Raw genomic sequence first — 23,781 nt, 5'->3', positions numbered from 1 at the left:
AACTAATCAACACGAAAAAAAAAATCCTTTTTTAACTCAAATGTCCAAAATTATACTAGTAAATTATGAATGGTAAATTATTAATATTTCTTTTATTTCGATATAAACCATTTATTTTGGTATTTCCTCTCTTTTTTCAAATAAAACGGAATACGTTATGAAAATTTGAATATCATTATTTTATGAAAATATCGAATTTCAGATCACTCCTTTAATTGTCTCGAAGAAAATTTTCCAAGACCACAGGATTTTTTGAATTTTTGGATTTTTTGGTCGCAGAAGATTGAATTTTTTTTTTTATTTATGAGTTGAGAGCGTGAAGCAAAATATGAGTTATTATATTCAACAAAATATTATATGAGTCACAGTACCAGTTAATATATTATTGAATATGAGTCATAGTATCAAAAGACATTAAAAATTTTAGACTTCATAATTATTTCAGAAGTATATATTAATTTACTGAAACAAAATAAAATATCAGTTAAGACATTTAATTCTTTTCAATTTAAAGAGAATAACTTTTTAGAATAAACCTTTTACTTATTGGAAAATTATTTTAAAAAATTATTCTATGGCACACATGTAATTCTGAATTATTATAATTTTTGCAATCATATTTTTTAGAAACCATGTTTGATTTCTGCAAAAAAGATTTTGTATTATTTGGAGTTTAATCATTTCGTTTAAAGATCAAATTTCAGGAAAGATGGTATAAAGTTAGTGGGGTGCATAGTACAATGAACAGAACTGGGTAAGTTCTAAAATGGCTTATGATTATCAAAGTTTAAAGCTTAAAAATATTTCGCTGATGAAGCCATTAAGACCAAGTTACATAAAGTATTTAATTTAAACTTTTTGAGACTTTAATCCCGATGAATATGTTGGTCGCCAAAGGCGGTGTATTATTATATAATGAAAAAATAAGATTATTTTATTTGTAACAACGCGTTATTTGTGAAGATTAGTAAACATATGGCAAGTTATTTGTAGCAATTCAATGAACAAGGAATTATTACGATCTCGTTTAAAAAAAGATTCTCGCTTTCAATGCACTTCAAAAACTACTGTGATAAAATAATTAATAAAATTTGTAATTGTTTTTCACCGTTTATTTATATCACTTTCTAACTTTTAATGATTGGGGAACTTAATGCCGACTTAACCTGGGGAATCTAATGTCGTACATTTTTCATATGTGCCTTTTCATATTTTACTAAGCATTTAAAAAAAGTATAAATTTGTACAAATATTTACAAAAAGTGTTTTCCAACCTTTAAAAACAAAAACTTTATATCTTTTCTACATTCTATATTCGTGTCCGAAAGATAGCAAATTTTGCTTGAATGTGCAATCTTATTCGATTCAGACTCGGAACAAATCTGAATTGCTGCTCCTGGTAGCAATCCTCATTTAAAAATTCTTTTAGACTATGATTAAAAATACATTTTTTGTTGTTGCTGTTACTGATTATTCTAGATTTCTGAAAAATTTCTTTTATAAAACCATTTGAATTTAATTTCTACATTCATTTTATATAACCTCCATTATAAAAGCAAACATTCGTTCATTCAAAGAAAGAGAAGAATCTGTAGGAAATTATTTGGTCAAAAGCTCCTCACGCAAGACGATGGAAGCTCTAATATTCAATTTTTTTTTTTTTCTTTCTGAATTGGAAACTGAGGTTTATAAGAGTAAATATCGGTTTAGTTTTCTCTTGAATAAACAATATTTTCTGCATTACTTCTTTCTGTATAACTAATATTGTTAAAGACTGTTCACTTTCAAGAATATAAAAAGAAATTTCTTATGAATTTCAAGATTTGGTTATTTTATTTTATTAAATATTATTTTCCTTATGTTGTAATTATCCAATATTGAACATTTATTTGGAAGAAGCTATAAGTCTGTTAAATAAATTAATTTTTGCTGCAATATAAATATATTATAAATATTAAACCAGATCAAGATGATTAATATTTTCTAAAAATTCTAATCGAATTCAAAATAATGCAAAGATATTCCTCGTTAAAGTCGGATTTAATTATTCAAATGGTTATGCTACAACAAATTTGATTTATTATTATAACCTTTGTTTTCATTTTTAAATGAAAATATAGATTGAAAAAAAAAATACTATATATTTTTTTCAAGAATTAAATCTCCGTGCAATTAAATCTTAGGAATCTTATAAAACATAGAACTCAATTAATAACAATCTTTTGATGGTTAGCACAAGAAATTGAGAAAATTAATTTTTATAAATGTCAAAGCAAAATTTAACAATCGCAGAAAAATTATTGTTAGTATATGAATAAAAAAGAAACTAAAGAGTATGAAGAATTTTACAAAGCTAATTAATATTTATTATTATTCTCTGTTTAAATCACGGCCATTTGAAATTTCTTTCCCATAAAATTATCTAAGTTAACTGGCTTGTCTAAATTTTACTCTTTAACCCTTTAAAGGGCCATTTTATTCTAGTCATATAATGTTAAAATATTTTTAGGCTTGGAATTAGAATAAGAAAAGGGATTCATTTAGCTTATTAGATAAATTTAATTTGATTAATTAATTAATTTGGTTAATTAATAATTAAATGACAAATCCAGACACATCATTTCGTGTAAGATAAAGAACTGAAGCCTCGAAGTTTCTGTCTTTCTAAAAAAATTTGTCAGAACTGATGCCAACCTGCCTAAATTCATAAAAAGTTTGAAAAATAAACACGCGTTATTGAAAAACGCTAAAATAAATAGTGCATAATTGTTATCCAATATGATTGAAATATATCGAAATTGAAGATTTTTTTTTTTTTTTATGTTGGAGATCGATTCATGACAGATGCCAAACATATCCAAGGAAAAAAAAATATTTGTTGTCGAAAATTTCAATGATTTCTTACTAAAAACATAAATATGTTCGTGCTCTAGTTCATCCTCTCGCATTCGAGATCTCAGCCTCATACTTTACTAATCTATTTCGCTCAAGTTTTTTCATTTGTCACTACTCCATTAGGGCGGCAAAAAAACAATCTTAAGTATTTAACTGTTGACCGTGAATTCCCTCATGTTCCGGGTTATGAAGACAAACGGTGGTCACATTTACATTTGCTTAAAATACTAACTTTCAATACGCAAGTACTATAACGAAATTTTGTTCAAATAAATCAAAATGAATGCATTAGGAGAAGGCAAGCTTTCTGGAGCTCAAAAGGAAGAGCTTATGGATCAAGTTAAACAACAAGTAGCAGTTTTATTGGCCCAAGAATTACTCCAAGTAAATAAAATATTTCATCATTTTGTTCATTTTACATTTATTCGCATATTTATCGAAATTTAAATTATCAGATTTCATGAAAATATCTTCATTTGGCATCAAACATATTTTAAAATGTATTCAATAATCTTTTGAACCTGTGTTGATTGCATCCATTTTATAAAATTGTGTTGGAAATGTTTAAATCTGCATGTTTTCCTCCTATTTTATAATTAACGTTAAATCAGTCGTCACAATTCATTAACTGAGACAAACATATTTAATTTCTAGGATTGCCCTTTTTTAAAATAATTTACCTAAATTTGTTACATTTACTGTATCTAAGGGTAATATAACAGTATACAGAGTATTCAGTTATGGTGACATTCCTGATTTAAATACTGATCTAATGAAAAAAAATTATACCTTCAGAATTTCATCTATATTTCAAAAGAAGAGAATTTTTCAAAACCTTCATAATTTTTTAAAGTTTTGTTTATTTATTATAATTAAGCCATTTATATATATTTTTTTTAAATTAACAGCAATATCATGATTATTGATCAGCAAAAAAATTAGTTTAGCAACACTTATTAATTCTTTTATGATTATCATTCAAGGGTGTCATAAGAATTTTTGATAAATGTGACTATAAAATTTCACTTTATTTTTATTCCATTTCAATTTTCTTCTTTCCTTAAAGGTGGTTGCTATTAATATATGCATGTATTCTTATAAATTGGGCATATTCAGAAATATTTAAAATAAATTATTTATTCCTGCATAAAACATATACATAAATTGTTAGTGAAGCCCTGTACTGAACTATCTTATGCATTAAATTGTTATAAACTTACAAATCTTGTCATATTTGTTAATATATAATTAACAAATTAATATGTTAGTGAACTTAATATATGTTATTAACTTAATATGTTATTGAAATATTTTAATAATTTAACCAACAATAACATTAAAAACTTTAATAAGAAATGATAATAAGCGAATAAGTATTTTATTCTCTTATTTATTATATTAATAAATTATATACTTGTTTTCTCTATTCATTGTATTAGTATTTTATTTTAAATATTATTATTATAAGTATATTATCTTACGAGAGAAAATATTAATAAATATTTTCTCTCTTGTATTAAAAATTGAAGATTATATTTTTAAAATTTACTTTGTGATTTATTGGGGGTGTACATTTGTGTTAAATTACAAGTCTTATTTTAGAGAGTTTACAATTATAGCATCATATGAAGTGATATAATTGTTAAGATATTTCATCACTATCTTTTGAAATGGAAGATGTTATGAATCTTTAGTTTGGACAGAGGAAGAAGTAATTTATGGTTTATCTGAATATCCCTGAGATCAAGATTTGAAAGTTTCTATATTTTATATACCTTCTAAACAGTTGTATTTTTTTTGTTTTCAGAAAATTACTGACAAATGTTTCAGGAAGTGCATCACTAAGCCAGGTACTAGTTTGGATAATTCAGAACAAGTATGTATTTTTTCTGATTGAAAATCTTATTGATCCAAAGTAGAATTTACTGTTTTACACAATCTACATCTGACCACAAACCTATTAAAACTCATTCCTTCCTTTTTTTTCTTTCTCTGTCATAAGAAATCAATGTCTTTTGAACTTCTTAGCAATTTACGATTGGCATATGTTACATGATAGCCAGATTTTGAAGAAAAAACATCTGCATTTAAATTTTTCTCTCTTTAATTTATTTTCTAAATGGTGCAGAAAATTCAAAAATAAATATTTTTGTGATATTTTATTATATTTTAAAAATCTGGTTTTATGTATATGTAAAATAGTTTTTAGAATGACAGTAAACTAATTTTGGGTAAAAAAAGGGGAGGTTAGTTTACTCTACACGTCTTTTAATTTTGATATTTTCAATATAACCTCAAAAATATTGAAATTTCCTAACATTATTTAATATGAGAAATATTAAATAATGTTAGGAATTAATCTTTAACTAGGGAGGTGAAAATTCTGGACTTGACTGAAGAAATGCAGTCTTTGAAATCTTTTTTAAAAAATCAAATAGAAATTCCTGAAGAAAAAAAAATGTTATCATGAAATTCTATTTATATATATTATACATATTTTTCTTGGTATAAAAATATATATCTTTTAAAATTTTATAATTGATATTATCATTGAAGAATTAATAATTGATGCAAGCATTTTTTCTTTGTGATGTATATTATACTGATTATCATTTTTTTAATATGTGTGTGTGCGTGATTTTATTTTTCTAAGCATATTTATTTTTTCAATATACAAATGTATGTCAGAAATATTAGAATGTGAAAGCTGATAATTATGAGAAAAGTAAAAAAATAGACATTAGTTAAAAATTACCAGTTTTTATAAGGAATTATTTAAATTTATGTTTTTATACACATCTATTGTAGCTTTCAAGAGCATTTCTAAGTATACATAGCTATGCTAATTTATCCCCCCGTTGTTCGACAAAAATTTCCATGTTTTTTTTTACTTTCAAATTAGTTTATTCCAAGGTTGCTGTTTGTATTGTATATCAGTTCCTAAAATTTGTTTCATTATCAAATGCAATTCTTGATTTATTCTTGGATTTCCCATTTTTTTTAATTTGGATATAACCTATTCTCTTACACTTGCAATTGCATTTAGTTAATAACAGAATTTTGATACAAAATATATGAATTTGCAGTATTTATATTCAGTAACCTGTGACATTGCCCATTGACTTGTTCATATGCTGCATAAACCTATAGAGTATTTTTCATGTATAGAATCAGTTTCCAATTGGAAAATATTATTTCAGGTTTTTGAGTGTCTGAATCATTTTCTTTAGAAATGATACATAAATGATATAAGAATTACAGATTTTTCTAAATTTATATAAAATATAATATCCAGCTTTTGGTTTCTCTGGTAGAAACTCTTTAAAAATGTGTGGTTTTTATTATAGTTGTCATCATATGTTAATCTATTTTTTTTTTTTTTAATTTCAAAATGTGATTTACTAAATGGAACTGTTTTAATATTGCTGTCAGCTGTTATGTTTCTGTTTGATTTGAAAAAAGACTTATTTAATCATAATATTGTTGGAGTTGGATTATTACATTTAAAAATAATTATCTTCTAATCCAATAACATTTACAATAATACCATAATATAAATAAATATTATATACACAAACATTTCAAGCATTAATTAAATATGTGAATTTGAATCTGTATTTAACAGACTTCTTTGGCATATACATTTTATATTGTGATCTGCTTCTGAAACAATAAGCATTTCATTAATACAAATACTGAATTCAAAATAAAGGAATTTAGAGTTCCAGAAATAAGTACTGCAGAATCAATCATTTTAAAAATAGCTCTATCATGAGGATTATCTAATCACAAAAATTTAAACCTCTTTATTGGCATAACAGAGTGCAGATTATCTTGTCCATTTCCATCACTTGCAAAGAAAAACAAAGTCAGTATCTTCACAGTTTAATTTGAACAAAAATGTGTATATCAGTAATCTTGAAGAAACCCTGAATTTTTTGATTATATCAGAAAAATGGTTCTTTGACACCCCCTCCCCCCCCCCCAATTTATACATTTGGCCATTTTACAATATTCTGTAAAAGTTTATCTGTTAAGAGAAGTTCCAAAATAGTTTCTGAATTCAGATTTTCCTCTAATTTGCCATAAGAATATAATCTTGGAAGTGGGGTGATATTGTGAATAGAAGCTCTAACAGTTTCTAATGTTTCCACAGACTACCCCTTCCCCTCATAAAAATAGTGTTTACCTAACACTTTCTCTTTCATCTACAAATTCAAATAATTTTGAATCAATTGAACGTAAATTTTCAGAAAAAAATTTATCTGTACAGTTATCCTTATCATTACAATCACTTCCCACTTAATTAAATCTGTGAAGTTCAATGTTATTATCAGGATCAAAAAGTTATATATTTGTTATATAAAGTTATTATATTTTGCAAACCAAGTTTCAGCACAATTCTCATACTCAGTATTGGAACACTAGCAAAGATGCGCTGTTTGCTGAAGAAATAAACATTTCAAAATGTCATTTTAAAATCTGACTAATAGGTCATATTTGTCAGTTGAAATACATTTGGGAATTTATAATTGTTTTGTTAGTTGAATCAAAACAGAAAAAAATCTAGGTCATTTTTTTTTTTCTATTGAACTAATTGGGCTGTAGTTCACAATCACTTACTAAATTACTATATTAGTTTTATTCTAATTTTGAAGAAGCAGTATTTTTATACAATTTTTATTAAGTTAAAAAACAAAGATATGTTTAGGACTTAATTAGTTACCCTTTGACTTTGTAATTCTCAAAACATGTTTATCTGTTTTCAAATATTGATATTGAAACAATCAGCAAGAAAATTTAAAACTACGTACCTGTAAAATAAATTATCTTAATTACCAATAAATAGTAGCACATTATAACATAGTAGTACATCAGTTTTAATTCTCTATTTACTCGGTGGTATGCTATATTGAAGAATATTGTAATATTTTTATTACTTAGCTATCTTAATTGACCTATAGCATTCAAACCATGTTATGATTCAGATAGAGCACAAATTACTCTACCTCAAAGTACTGAAATCAGTTAAAATGGCTTCAGAAACAACTGACTGATGCCAGTTCAGCTTTTGGAAATGAGATGTAACTGTCTTCAAATAAGAAAGCAGGGCATTAAAGTGTTAACATAACTTATCAAAATGAATATAGGGTTCTTGATAATCCAACTTTTTAAATCTGAGAGTGGTTTCATAAATAGATTTTATGCGAAATGTAAAAATTTGTTCACTGTTGTTTCCCACTAACATTAAATTATTTCTTTGCCATCACCAACTGCAGAATCTTATTGCGATTATTAATATTTAATGCATATTTTGACATGCATTCTTTTGCATGTCAAAGTTACATTTGATTGCATGCATTCTTTTTATCATAAAAATTATGATGCTAACAGTGTGAAGGCATTATTGCTTCAAAATGGAATAGATAAATGCATAAATAAAAAACTGCATTTTTTAACTATATTAGTGAAACAAAATATCTTTTTTATCTTTTTCATAATCAATATATATAACTTACAATAAATTTTGAGTTATTTTTTAAAGAACTTTATATGTGTTAAATTAGCTCATTTCAGTACTCTTATCTTCTGGAAACAAATTGCATTCTAGATTGTATTAGGTGATCATAAGGCTGCAGTATATAGTAGGGGAGGGAGATTGAAAAAAATTGTCTTTCAAAATAATTAAGATGAAAATCTTTGGAGCTTTTTTAGAACTCTTAGAATTGTTATTATATGCCATGTCACTCAATGGGAAATTCTGAGTATAGAATTTAAAATACTTAATTGCTGAAATGATAATAATAATCCTAAATCTTGAGTGATGCAACATTTTTTCTGTAATCAAATTGTGAGGAGTCATAAAAGTGGGTTGATGATGTAGCATCTATATAATATTGTAGTAAAAGCTTAAGTTAAAAAAGGGAAGTTACAGATTTAAATTATTATGTGGATAAGTTCTTAAGTTTAACATGAATGATATTGATTTTAACAGTTGACTTATTTTTACTTAATATGTGATATTAATTTATCAAAACAAATCTATTTTTAGAAATGCCTTTCTATGTGTATGGACAGATACATGGATTCATTTAGTCTAGTATCTAGAACATATGCTGGTAGACTTCAAAGAGAAAGAGGACAGCTATAGTTTCCTATTATATAAATTGAAAGAAAAACACCATAGAATGTAATTTATTCAATATGTTTGTAGCATTATAAATTATAAAGTTTTAACTGCAATTTCATGACTCATATGCAGACTTTTGTTTCGCCTTTTTATTCAACCTTCATGATAAATTTTGAATGGCTGTATATTCAATAAAATTGATTTTTTTTGTTATGGTTTGATGTTTTATATATATAGCTTAGATATGTATTTTGTATTAAATATTTTCTGCGGATGGATTTTTCTAAAAGCATTCTCTTATATAATATGTACTGTACTATTGTCGTTTAAAGAAAACTTTGTTTGAAAACTTAGAATGAACTCGTTTTGAATTAAAATGTAATTGATTATGCTTCAATCTCACTGCAATTATACCATTGGGAAAAAAAAAAAATTGAAAGCTAATTTATGTCTACACATTTGATCCATTTATCATTTATGCTTTCTTTCTAAACTAAGAAAAGATGCTTTGACACTATTGAATTCGATTTATGTAAATTATATTTATAAGAACTAAAATTTGGCGATGCAAATTTTACGATTTTTATTTTGAGTTTTTGTAAATTTGTTAAAACATTTAATTGAAAGAGCTCAAATTTCAGTTGTTGCAGATCATTATTGCACTGGCTCCTAAAGTATGTATCTTTGCTTCCTCATAGGAGAAGCATTGTGATGTGATTTATAATTCTCATAATTTAATTTATAGTTTGAATTCTAATTCGCAAGCTATAGCATTTTTGCTGAATTCATATCACCTAGATTTGAAAAAAATATTTTGAAATGATATAAATTTATATAGATTCAAGATATATTTAGTACTAATTATCTGCATTTATTGCTACAGAAAATAATCTGTTGTCTTATTCAAATAAAATTCAGCTGCATAGAGCTTTTGTCTCCTAAGTTTTAAAGCTAAAATCATTTTTATCACATTTTCTATTTCTTATTTGTGGGACACTGAGTTAGTTTTTGGCAGTTGCTATTATCAATCGGTAATTCCAGTTTCATTCCACGATTTTAGAAAACGTTATCTGCAGATTTTATTCACATAATTCACCAAAATACAAAAAGTAGAGAAAGTTTGGGTATTGCTTTGTTATCTAAATCTATTGTTTTGTTTTAATATAATGATGTAATAAATTATGCATAAGCAAAATTCAGATACTGAAATTTATAGGATTTTATTGTATACCTAATATTTTATGTGGTTTGCTATCAAAGCATTAGAATATTTTTAATATTTGTTTTACAAAATTATGATATGGTTTTAAAGTCATTCATTTTTAAATTCATTTGTGAACAGTTTACTGTTTCAATTCAACCTGTTGCATACTTCTCTATTTAAGAGTTTGTATCTCTCTTAATAAATGTTTCATGAATTTTGAATCTGGACATAATAGGAAGAAAAATTTAAAGTGTTATTTAATTTGCCATCTTTTCACATTTCAGAACCATCAACTTATTTCTATAAATAACCTTTATCTACTTCAAAATAAAATCATTAATATAACATAATTTGAAAGTAGTAAAAAGTACACGAATTTGGAATCCTGACTGAAAATTGCAAGTTGATTTTTTTTTTTCTGTAAACAATCTAAGTTTACAGAAAATTAGATTAGCAGTCTATAAAACAAACAGTAACTGTTAAATCTATTATTTTACTTGTATGCTAATATATATTCCATCATTAGTAATATTTTTAAATAATTTTCTTGATTTTATATAATTTTTAAAATATGAATTGGCTTGTTTCTGTTTTTGCATTTGGCTCTGTCTGGTGGGACCTTAGAATTTATTTTACTCTACCATGTATGTTAGTCAGTTATTGAAACTTTGATGATATATTGCCTACTCTTATTCCTAATGAACTCAATCCTATATCTAGGTAAGTTGCATTCATTTTATTTTAAAGCAATTCAAATAAATATTGTTAAAATGGACATAATCTTTGGCTTAACTTTGGAGTATGCCTTGATAGTAGTTAATATTTTAAGAAACAGATGACTTTTATATATTTTCATATTAAATAATCTGGTTATACTATAATAATTTTTACTCAAAATGTAATTTAAGTAATGTTATATGTATATATTCAATTATTTAGACTAATGATCACAAGTTCAATGCAAAAACTTAAATAATTTTTCCAATTGTTTAGATATTCTGCAATATTTTCCCTCCTTATAACTGTGGATTTAAAAAATTATATATTTTTCTTATAGCATAAATACTATTTCAGGTTAATCTTCTTTGTCTTTACATAATTTATGTTCATCAATCATATATAATTTTAAAATATGTTACAATTTGCATCCTGAATTGCCTGCAGCCTTGTAGAAAACATGGAAGCAAATTTTAAAGAAATGGTTTGGGAAGAACACATTAAAGAATGTTTCTAATGCTGTTTTCTCTGTTCTTCTAAAGCAGTTGAACCAAGTAATTCTCTTTGCAATATGCTACAACAGGCTTTCAAGATTGTGGATTCTATCCAGTCAATAAAGCTGAAGTAGAAAAATGTGTATTATTACAAATGATGCCTGACACACCACCTACAAATTCAAAGAGGATAGAAACTCTCTTGGATTAAAGAAGGTTATGAAATTTCTATAATTTTGAATTCTTGTGTATCCCATACAAGAGAATTGAAATTAGCTGTTCTTTCAATCTTATCAATTCCAACATCAAGTGAAGTAAAAACTGCTCTGAAAAATTTGGAAAAGAGAAAAAAAAGTGCAGTATAAGTAAGATTTTGACAATAGATATAATTACAGCTTATCTTCACAAAGGATATTCAGAACATAAAATGAAGAAAGATTGCACTTCTTTAAGAAACTCTCTTCTGAATGCAGCAACTTAGATGAAAGTGAAAGAAAGAATAAAAAATGGAAGTACCAAAACATCTTTTTCAGATAAAATATTTGTCAATTGTGTGTACTCATAAAGTACTATGGCAAAAATTCATTTGGCCAAAAGTTGTCATCAAAAAAAATTATGGCTCATTTACAATCAAATATCTTCTTAAATCCTCTCTTGGGAAGAAATATAATTTTCTAGAAAAGGAAGAAACTGAAATTCCTTAATTGATGAATTAATTTAATTTACTCGTTTATGACCATAATAACAAGTTTTTAAAAAGTAGTGGTTACAAATTTTTTATTGCTTGGAAAAGAAGCAAATAAATTGTAACTCTCAAACTTGTAATATAAAATATCTGATAAAAGCTATTTTTGTGATCATTTTACTTATCCCACCTACTTAGTAATTATTTAATTTTGAATCTCTAAAGAGTTGGAAAACAAAAGTTAGTTTCCTTCATTTTCTTGCTTTTTTTTACGTATAGAAATAACTTTTGAATAGTCAAGATTTAGTTAGAATTTTGAATTCAAACAAATTTTCATTTTTCAGAAAATATGCAGTAAATCAGCAGTTAAATATTTAAACAATATATATGTAAGATTTGTTCATGAAGACTTGATTTTTATATTGTTATTGGTAAACTGATTACTAAATGCAGATCAAGGAATATTTTCTAATTTTAAGAAGCTAAATGTTGCAGAAAATTTTGGTGAATCCTCATCAAAAAAATAATAATAATAAAAACTTAAGATTTTTTGTGAAAAAATCATCAAGTGTATTTGAATTCCTTGAAATCTCTTAATGCAATATTTATGTTAAACTAATGTTTGGTTTCAATATTATCAATGCTACTAATATGCAATTTAAACTGGCATAAGAGACAAATTTTAGCCCACAGAAATCTGTAATTGGAAGTATCTGAAAGACGAGATATCTCACTAGTAGCGTTGAAAGTGTTAAATAACTTAATGATTACTACAATATTCTTGTCTCTAAGAAACTGATTTTCAAACATACAGTAAATTAATCTGCTGAATACTTTTCAATCAATTATTATTATTCTATCAAATTTAACAAAATCTTATATGAATCCATACACATCGTTCTATGTTAATTACAAATTTAGACAGCACCAATGAGATATTTAACACTTAAAAATTCTTTTTGATGAGCACAGATTTAATTCTGTGCTAGATTCATAAAGAACTTATTGCATTACTTTAGATAAAAATAGATTTTAATAAAGGATTTTTTTTCCAAAATGTTAATTTGTTTATAAACATTTTTTAATATTTTAAAAGGAAAATAAATAGTAATGTAGCTAAACATTTAAAAGATTAAAAGCCTTATCATTTTTTTCATTGATCAAAAACAACTATCAACAAATTATATAAATATTTGACAGCTGATAATGAAGTTTGGGGTGTTGTTCATGATATGAATAAGATGATCTAGACATCTTATCTAAAGCTTCTGTATTAAAGATTGCAATGGAAAATATCAGTTTGTATCATGATTTCTGCAATGCAAGTGATGAAATGAAAAATTCATTTTGATATGTTCAACTATAATTAATTTTCTTTCAAAATCATATAAGTAATAATAAATTTATTGTAAGAAGAGACTATTTGCTCTCAACTTAATTGCAACACTTTTCTTCGAATTCATCCTCAAGTTTTAATAAATTTCAATTATAAAATAAAAGGAAGATTAATATTGAAATCAAATCTAATCTCTTAAATGATGCTATATAATTACCAGTTTGGCTATTTAACCCAAATAAAATTATGGACATATTTTTAAATGCATAAGATGAAAGGTCAATCTATTAATTTATATATTTGGAAGTTGAAATAAATTTTACAGCATACAATTTTTACAAACTAGCATAATTTACTTCTTTGTTTTAACAGAAATATGTGATTTAAAGGAAGCATAAGATAATTGTAATACTCAGATAAAAAACATTTTAATAACAATAATTTAACAACATGTGGTGAAATGCAATATCATAACTCTATTTTCTAGAAATAATGAATGGTTTAAAACATAAAGCATCTTAACCAAAAAGATCGCTCCCTGATGAACGTGCTTTCTTCCAAGCTTCTTCAGCATCCATTTTCTCCTCTGCTGATGGTTCCAGAGAATTTCCATTCTCATCTAATTTACCTTCTTCAAAATCCTTTTTTAATTTTTTATAATATGCAGCATAGAATAAATGTTCTGGAGTAAATTTTCCTTGTTCTATATCTGCAGTTCGATATGACACATAAGGTTTCAGCTGTGAAAACAAAATTTTACATATATTAAATTTTTTTTATACTATATATTAAATTAAAAAACTTAAATTTAAATATATAGTATAAAATAGTTATTTGGTAAATTGTAATTAGATGATTTAAATGATAACTATATAAGAAGAAAGGGACAAAAGTTCTTGCAATTCCATATATGTTCTTGCACAACTTGTCAAAGCCTTGCTTCAGAAATAAATTATAGTTCACATGCGGCTATTAAAAAAAGTATATAAGTTTATATATTTTTGAGGATATAATAATTAATTGATAAAAAAATAAAACCATTTTAATAAACACTACACTTAAAATTCAGCCTTTCATTGTTTGTATGTTATTTATATGTCATATTAATAATCAATAAATATTTATTGATTTTTATTATTGTATACATTGTGTTATTATTTGTAAAAATTATACATAATACTACATTCATAGAAGTATTTTACAGGTATAAAATATTTTAATTCTTGACACTGGATTATTGTAAAGAAGTCATATTAAACACAAATAATAATAATGTGAATACTCATAAAACAATTAATTTGAATTCCTTACTTTTTATTAAAATGTAACTCTTAACGGAGTAGCAAAAAAATTCAACATAACTTGAATTTTTACTTGTTGAATCAGAATTAAAATATGGAACATGGAATTAAATTGTTACAATATTAATCATGTGAAATTAAGTTTTTCTAAATCTTTTTTTAATTAGCCATTGAGGAAAAAAAATTATAATTAATAAAAGAGAAAAAAAACCCAAAGATTATTATTATGAAGAAAAAAGAGAGAGTGAATCTAAGATAGCCTCATATAACTAAATGCTAACATGTTTATTATAAAAAAAATTATGCACAACATTATATACAGAATACTGCAGTAGGTCTTCTAAGAAACATTATATTCATTTCTAAATATTATAAAAATAAAATTCAAAAATATATAAAAATACGTTTAGGTTTCATATTATACACACATACATCTGTGAATAATTATTAGTAAGACTTCTGAAAAATTAAGAATTGTTTCAAAACTGTAAATTATAAAATATTCTAAAATGCTATTTTTATGAGATGTCATTATTTTGCTTCAGTTGCAACACACAGTATGAAATAAAAAAGCAAAATTCAAAATAATTATATTTAGCCACCTCTTGTTATGTTCTTGATAAATTCTTACATAATTTTTAAAATAAAAAAAAGAACAATATAAAAAATATATCAATTACTCACAGGAAAATCTTTTAAATCAGGAACAATAAGTTCTGGGACCATTTCTGGATTTCTTACAAATTTACTGCCTTCCCAATGACCAGGCAGTCTTCTGCCTCTTTCTAGAGAAAAGAAGAAAAAAAGTATTTATATATTTTTACAAAACATATAGTGAGAAGTTACAAGAAAATGGCTAAGTTGATCAGCATAAATAAATTTAAAAAAAAAAAAAAAAAAACTTCTGAACTGGAAAATATTAAAATAAAAATAATTTTTTTTAAAAATTTTTTTTGGTATTCAAAAGATAACTCATTAAAAAATTAAACATATAATAAAATACTAGAGAAATTATTTATGTTGTACTCTTACTCTTGCATTTACTTACTTGCACTTGTACTTACTCTTGCATAATATAATATTTAAATATTAACAATGAGTAATTTTATGAAACTAAAGCAATCATGTCCAAAAATAATAATACATAAGAACATGAAATATAAATTTATCACATTTTCGTTATTTTTGAAACCCGAATACCAATAGCATTGTTTATATTTGATTTTTAAAAAATTTATACAATAGATTTTCTATAATTAATTGCAGGTAATACATTATATGAAAAATCTATACTATACATATACATCTATGAAGATGGTGACTTATTTTTGCCGACAAGTTAGTTAATTTGAGTTATTAAATATACATGGTTTTAATTAAATCTCTTGGATATAACTTCATGTCCATGATTTTGTCCAAATTGTCAGACATTAGAAACGTATTATTTTAATTGCTTGCATGAGTTTTCTTCATTGTGAACATGAACATTTCTTATAAATCCATTCCCATGACATCATAACACTATTAAAAACATACACTGATTTATTTTCAAAACTGCAAGATTTTGTAATTTCACTTTGTCTTGTAAACTACAGAGATGTTAAAAAGAATGCTTTTCATAAACAATAGAAGAAAATCATACAATTAAATATTACATAAAACAATGAAAATGGTTTGTATGTCCAGACAACAATGCAATCTATTCTTAGAAATTAGGCAATATATATGTATATATAATGTAAACACATATTTTTAAGCAGTTTCATGGCTGAATAGAGAACACTTTAAAATTTTAAAACTTTACTTTATTCCATCCCGAGAGGCATAAGATGTACAAGAAAGCAGCTACGAGATACATCTATCTACAGTACAACACAAGAACAAAAGAGAGCTAAACATTTTACCCCGATGATTTTATACAATGAGATTCTGATAGGAATTCTTCGACATGTGTCGATTTAGGTAAGAGAATTTAGGCATCTTTTAAAAGAATTTGCAAAGCATGACAGATTTTATCCTTTCACTTGGAGTGTGTAAAAGTGCTGATTAAAGCATTTTTACAGAGCTCATGCAGCATTAATTAAATATAAAAGGTGGAATTGGATCAGGAAATAAGAGAACATTTTAAAATTGTTAACATGGGTTAAATTAAGATAAGGATTAGGATTTAAATTATATTAAGAGAGATCATTATACGTATACATAAAATTATAAAAAATCCAAAAAGACTTTTTTGAAATGACATAAAATGTATTTTTTGCAATATTTTTTTAAAAATTTATAGCAAAAAAAAAGTTAAAATTTAGTTTTTATCTTTAATTAATTAAAAGTCTAAATAAATGTTTTTAAATTGTTTCATGGTGCATATATTTGGTATGTACCAAATTTGTTATCTGCAAGTCAAACATTCTAACCAGTAAAGTACCATTCATATACAGATAGACAAACTGACGTACACACATTCATCTTTAATATCAGTGCAGACAGATACTATATCCTGTTCTTATAAAGCTATTCAATAATTCATTAAAACTTTGAGTTCTTTTGCAGAAATATATGGTAGCAGGGGTTACTACAACACACTGGCATTCAGCTGTGGTCTTTATTTGCAGCTCATAATAATTGAGGCTTTTCTAGCTATAGTATGTCCATAGAGTAATTAATTATGCTTTGAAATGTTTCTTAAAAATAGTATGAGATAAATTTTATAAAAGTAGTAGAATATTATTTTTGGATGAAAGGAACATTTAAAATGGAAGAAAAATGCTAAATTTTCCATTCAGTATAAACTCAAAAGAAAGATTCAAAATAATGAATGAGTCTGGCAAAAAAGATAAAAGCAAGCAAGGACTGAACCACTATCAAAAGGATAGAAAGACATTACTAGCAGGATTTGAATTAAGGGTAGAAACAAGTTTAAATTGTAATTCCAAGGGAGATAATCAAGTGTTGCTGAATATAATTTGAATTTTACTTGGACATAAAAGATCATAGGCATCTTTTATTAATTAGGAGGAGCGATTTCAATAGGGCATATTTTCAATCGTTCGATTTTAAGTCCTTTAGCAGGAGCAGTACACTCCCAAATGGTATAAGTATGAACAGGGCAGAAGTACGTAAGATCAATAAGCAGTTTGTTATTGATCAAAAAATAATTTTTTTTTACAAATGTAGGAGGCCTGACTACAAATTGTAATGTCTCAGAATACAGATCATATCTTTATCAGAATAAAAGATCACATCTTTATCAAAGATTAAAAAGAATTTAATTTTATTTTTCCAGGGGATTGAGGTGCTGTAAGTTTATCTCTGGACAGTGAAATATTTTGACAAAATGATGTTTTTTTTTTTTTTTTTTTTTTTTTTTTTTATTATCAATTATCAGTTGGAATTTTCCTTAGAAAACCTAATTCTAATTTGGGGATACAATTTTGGAAGGCTGGCATGCTTTGATAAGAGGTTCCTTTCAGGACAAGAATACAAGTTTTATTAGAATACAAGATCAAAGTATTGTTGCATTGTTTTGAAATGTTATTCATAAAATAGTGAAATAACAATACCAAAATTCTAGAGAAATGAAAGCATTTATCCAACATATTGAGTTCTTTGTTATGAAACATAGATATACATCACAAATTCTTTTAGAATCAAATTCTACATTTAATCAAAGCAGAAATCTTGCTTTTTTTTTCTTTTTTTTTTAACATTTTTATACACTCTGTCTACAAGTAGAAGATCCTGAAAATAAAACTGAAAGATTAAAATAACATGTCTAATTCAAAATAGTGCCGGCCGAATAAAAAAAATATATATATATTTTTATCTTTGAATTGTGCTTTTTCAAAATGAGAAATCTTTTTATAACAAAATATAATATAAGACTTAATAATATTCCTTTCTTACATATATAATATCTCTTACATTGCATCTATTTAAGTAATATGAATTCCTTTATAAAACAGTATTTTAACACACAATAAAATTAATTGTTTTAAATGCTTTGTAATAAAAAAAACCTTAATCAGTATTCTATATGTGGCATCTATCTAATTAATTATTTTTTGATTATAAACATTTAAATCTATGATTAAGCATAAGATAGCATTGATATTTAAATATAATCACATACAGATTTTCAACTAATTTCATAAAAAAGCAAATGATAAACCATTTACATAAATATCTAATACTCAGATAGAAAATAAAAATTTAAAAACATGTAAAAATATTAATATTGGACTTAATTTTTGTAAAGCTGTTGATATTTAAGAAAAATCTTTCAAGAATACAGAGGTATTTTTTGGGGGGGGGCTTGATGAATAATACTTTAATGAAAAATATATCATATAGATAGTTTATTAATTTAGAAGATGGTGTAAAAGCAAATATATCTTTTTATTATATAAATATATAATTAAAATCATCTATTATAATTATCAATAAAGCAGTAAATCAACTAGTATAAATAATGAATTATAAGATTCAAGTCATTGTATAACAAAAGAAAAGGGGGGGGGGCGGAGATGCTTATATTTAACAGTTTTGATAAACATTTTATACAGACTCTCAGGTAAAATTAAAAGAGTCATTTACTTGCAACTAAAAAGTTGATTTATATCCTTGTTTCATTATAAGTATGATATATCACAAAATAATTACATTGCATATTTCAATAATAATAGAAACAGATAATGAATGCAATATTATATAGTGTTTGATTCATTAATAAAAGCATGCAGCTTTAATGCATCTGTTTTCAAAATATTCCAGAGAAAGAACTAATATAAACAAAATGAATTTTACACAACTACCGGATAATAATAATAATCAGTTTGCAATCTATTAGTACTAAATTTTGTAATCAATTTTAGTGTAATAACGTACATTCTTCAAACGAAAATTAAATGAAATTTTTTCAATAAAAAATTTAATAATTATCATTTTTAAATATAGCATAGAAATCAGATGCTTCGTGCAAAACAGATTTTCAACATCTGCAAAAAGATTTTTTTAAACAAAAATCAATTATGAAACGGTACCAGATCATATAAAAAATAATTCTATAAAACAGTTGCAAATGAGCAGTTAATTTTTGTATTCATTTAATGCTACCGTTATTAAATGACTTACGATCTTCTAATTCGGGATGTTCTTCAAAATACTTGAGATCTTCATAAGTTCCTCGTTTTGCTACATTGAATTTACGAAAATTTCTTTTTCCATAAGCTGGTGAACTGGTTGAAATTGTTCGAGAAACTTCAATCTGTGATTTGTGAAAAATAGGGCATAATTTAAATCGACAAGAAAGTTTAAATAGTTGTTGAACTTTATCCGGAATCATTTTCACAACTAATACAAAAGTATTGTTTACATTCTCTGAAGTTGAAGTTAAAGTAAGACTTTGATGTCTTTGCTTGAAAAAAAAATTATTATTACAATTTTACTACAGATACAGTTAATAAAAGCTCAGCTCACACGTTTTATTTCGTTTTGAGAAATTAGAGAGAATGAGATGCGACTGTTTGTAAAGGTTTTACTAGGCCTTCGAAAGAAATAAAAAAGGACTATGTGTTGAAAAGATGTTTCTCGACGTATTAATCAATGGACTCCTGTGCTGAAATCGATCTTTTATTAAATGAATTTGTATTCAAGAGTTTTTTTAGAAAAAGTCCTCATTAAAAAGATGCCGATGTATGAATCACATTTCAAACACAAAAAAATTTTTTTACTTCTTTTTAAGATATCAGGATATGAGAGTATGATCAATTATAAAATTTCATTTTACATAATATGAAAAGTCTCTCTCTCTCTATATATATATATACAGTCAGGGCCGGCCATCTGGGAGTAGGGATGACGAATATTTTACGAGCGTTATTACGTAACCAATATCATAAAGTTACAAATACCAGTGATCAATACTTTTCAAAGAGGGGTGTGATTTAAATCTTTGATACAATCTTACTGATGATATTTCGATTACAGATTTTGGATCACAATAGATCCAATCTGTCCAATGGAAGATCTCGAACAAAACAGAAAAAGAGAAATCAGTGAATGGGTTCAAAAGTGAACGGACCGGTTATTCTTGGAATTATCATATCATTGAATTGCATATCACTGAAATTTATCGGAGCAGTGAATTCCCTGGAAAGTGTGTAGTCGTCGCTTCACTTCATTAGAATGACCTTGACTTTTTGATATTCGCATTTGATGATGCACTATTCCATACAAATCATTTTTAATTGGTTGTCCCATGACTTTGCATATATTCTGTTTACTTCTAGCGCCATCTATTGGTAGAATATAGAACTAAAGTAAACATTTTAAAGAAATGACATATATATTTAATTCAAATTTTTCAGAAAATGGTTTATTCAAATAAAGAAATTAAATAAATAGTTTTGAAAAAAAATCAAATTTCAGAAATAAGCTGAAATAGATAAATTAATTCAATCACACGTTACTTAAATAAGTAAATTAAGTATTAATTACAATTAATAAATTTTATATTTAATACTAAGTAATAATTTTTAATTAATAATATGATTGAATTAACAGATATTTGGAACAAATATTTAAAAATAACAATAGCAAAATTATTTGTTATTCAACAAATCGTGGATGATGCATCTCTATCTGGGAGTGCGGCGGATGCTATGCACTCGAGCCCCATGATTGAGGGGCCCCCGACATGATCAAGAAGTAAAATAAGGTTCTAAACAATGAAAAATCTGTCTGGAAATCGTAAAAATAGAATTGTGCATCATTTTGCACATAGATTGCAAGAACAAATTTTTTCTGCGTTAGGAAATGGTGTTCTTAACAAAATTAAAGTTGATATAAAAGCATTCACTTACAACAGTATCCAAATGGATTCCTGATATTTCCCATAAGGAAACACTTCAATCATTATTCGGTAAGTAAATTTTGAAGAGAAAAGATTAAGTATAAATGAGTCATTTATAAGGTTTTCGAAGTAACGAATGTCACTGGAGAAGTATTAGCAAAAATTCTATTGAAAAGATTGAGTGAGCTTTATTTAGATATTATGAATAGAGAGGACATGAATACAGCAACGGTAGCAACATGAAAGGAAAATAGTCTACAATCTAGAAAAATTGCTCTAAATTCTCATGTAATTTATGTGCTTTACTTATCACCTTCTTTTAATTTATTAATTTCCGATGCCGCTTCCAGCAATTTATAATGCAAAAAAAAAAAAAAAATGATTTTGCTACTTCCATATTGCTTATTTTCTGCATCTACACAAAGATGGGAAATTCTACAAATACATTAGATATTACACTTACACCATTATTCGATACTCTTTGGAGGCCAAAATGGATCCCTTTAAAGCAGTGTAACACAATTTGAACAAACTTTTAATGCTCTGGAAGAATCTATGACACAAATAACGATAATACAACCATGTCCGAAGCTAAAAGCTTTTAGATTCAATACAAGAAATGCAATCAACTATTTCAAGTAAAAACAATTGTTCTTGATTCGACTTTTAATTTAATGAACAAAATTAAAACAGAAATCCAAAATTTAAGAAGAAAATTTAACATATTTTTAGACTAAGCAAAAGTGATACCAAGTAATTTGAATATTTCAGAAAAACGAATTCGAAAACAAAAAAGATTGTATTCTATAACAGTCTAATTTGAAGTTATAGAAAAACTAGTAGAGGAATTTAAATGTTATTTTTCAACACTGTAATTGATACTGTTATTGTATAGATAAAAGATAGATTTAAAAGTATTTCAAAATAATAACTGATATAACAACTTTAGAAAAATATGATTCAGAGAAATATTCCAAAAACTTCGTAAAGTTTTCTAATAATGATGTAGATGAAAACCTAGTCCTGGAAATTGGTTTGCTAGGGAACTTGATTTTGAATAAAAGGGATGAAAATGACACACAAGACATATTGCAATATATATTAAAAATAATTATAATGAGTTATATCTAAATATATTTACTATGTTAAAACTTTTCTTTAAGTTGCCAGTTACTACAACTAATATTGACCACTCTTTCAGTAAATTAAAATTAATAAAGAATTATTTTCGGCCAAGTATGTATTTAGAACACTTAAATGCACTTTTTATACTACACTTCGAAAAGGAAAAAACAAAAAAAATGCAATTTTTCTGAAGTAATTAATAAAAAACCAAACAAAATCACGCATTAAATAAATATGCAATAGTATTATATGTTAGTGCTGTAATTGTTTTTTAATTTACAATAAAAATTTAGATCGAAAAATGGTTTCGTGCACCCAGGTCCCTTTATAGAAAAGGACGACACTGTAAACAGTTATTAAAAATTGGTTCATTTCGTGCTTTAAAAGGATCTCCCCTAACAAAATCTTTTTTTTTTTTTTTTTTTTTTTTGTAAACACATTGAAGCTAACCAAAGCAATTCCATCAATTTTGAAGAAAAGCTTTAAACAAATTTTGATTGATGATTTTAATTAGATCCCTTTTTAAACTTTTTGCATTAAATATTCTATTGATTAACTATTTTTCTATTGATTTATTATTTACTATTTTTGTATTCTAAGATTTACTATTTTTATATATAATGCATACTAAATGCAACAAAAATATATTTCTTAATATATTAAGAAATTATATATTTATTATTACACTTTCATACGTGTAATAAAAAGCTGAATTTCTTTTATTTTAATAATTTTGTAATTGTCGGTTTTTAATGTATAATTTATTACTAAGGAATATGAGGGCAATACAGGCAAAGTTACTAATGCACTCCATTTGAGATTTCAGCTTTATTTTGAATTTTGACAGAAAAAATTAAAAGAAATGAAAAAAATTTACTATTTTAAAGAAAAAGCTTTAAAAAGACTGTAGTCCTAGCTAAATTAGTCCAATATTTTTTTATGCAATTTAGAAAATCTACACTAGACCTTCAAGAGAGGTCCTTCGTATATTAATCTCATTGTCACAAGTTTGCCTGTTTTTTTGTTTGTTTGTTTGTTTGTTTC

The 23,781-nt window shown here is 25.3% G+C and overlaps 2 protein-coding genes across 2 annotated transcripts; one reads left to right on the top strand and one right to left on the bottom strand.

Annotated features, from left to right (window-relative positions):
* The first annotated feature begins 3,062 nt into the window (after positions 1-3,062).
* LOC129981305 (mitochondrial import inner membrane translocase subunit Tim13-B-like) lies at positions 3,063-9,238 on the top strand. The gene is made up of 3 exons (XM_056092082.1): positions 3,063-3,279; positions 4,703-4,771; positions 8,948-9,238. The coding sequence occupies exons 1-3, from the start codon at positions 3,175-3,177 to the stop codon at positions 9,044-9,046; spliced, it is 273 nt and encodes a 90-aa protein (XP_055948057.1). The 5' UTR covers positions 3,063-3,174; the 3' UTR covers positions 9,047-9,238.
* Positions 9,239-13,870: 4,632 nt separating this feature from the next.
* On the bottom strand, positions 13,871-20,160 carry LOC129981289 (39S ribosomal protein L41, mitochondrial-like). Its single transcript, XM_056092062.1, has 3 exons — positions 19,893-20,160; positions 15,447-15,547; positions 13,871-14,201 (listed from the first exon to the last, which is right to left on the bottom strand). The coding sequence occupies exons 1-3, from the start codon at positions 20,101-20,103 to the stop codon at positions 13,980-13,982; spliced, it is 534 nt and encodes a 177-aa protein (XP_055948037.1). The 5' UTR covers positions 20,104-20,160; the 3' UTR covers positions 13,871-13,979.
* Between the last annotated feature and the right edge of the window lie 3,621 nt (positions 20,161-23,781).

This window comes from Argiope bruennichi, chromosome 8, assembly GCF_947563725.1.
Source record: "Argiope bruennichi chromosome 8, qqArgBrue1.1, whole genome shotgun sequence".
Classification (NCBI taxonomy): Eukaryota; Metazoa; Arthropoda; class Arachnida; order Araneae; family Araneidae; genus Argiope; species Argiope bruennichi.
The sequence above is the reverse complement of the archived record's forward strand: the minus strand, read 5'-3'. Positions and strand labels throughout refer to the sequence as shown.

What these genes read in the sequence shown, in the direction of transcription:
- LOC129981305 (XM_056092082.1), top strand. Translation starts at nt 3,175, where the DNA reads ATGAATGCATTAGGAGAAGGCAAGCTTTCTGGAGCTCAAAAGGAAGAG. An exon ending in TGGCCCAAGAATTACTCCAA is followed by an intron (nt 3,280 to 4,702) that starts GTAAATAAAATA and finishes TTTTGTTTTCAG; the next exon opens with AAAATTACTGACAAATGTTT. An exon ending in GTTTGGATAATTCAGAACAA is followed by an intron (nt 4,772 to 8,947) that starts GTATGTATTTTT and finishes ATCTATTTTTAG; the next exon opens with AAATGCCTTTCTATGTGTAT.
- LOC129981289 (XM_056092062.1), bottom strand. Translation starts at nt 20,103, where the DNA reads ATGATTCCGGATAAAGTTCAACAACTATTTAAACTTTCTTGTCGATTT. An exon ending in ACATCCCGAATTAGAAGATC is followed by an intron (nt 15,548 to 19,892) that starts GTAAGTCATTTA and finishes TCTTTTCTCTAG; the next exon opens with AAAGAGGCAGAAGACTGCCT. An exon ending in CTGATTTAAAAGATTTTCCT is followed by an intron (nt 14,202 to 15,446) that starts GTGAGTAATTGA and finishes TTGTTTTCACAG; the next exon opens with CTGAAACCTTATGTGTCATA.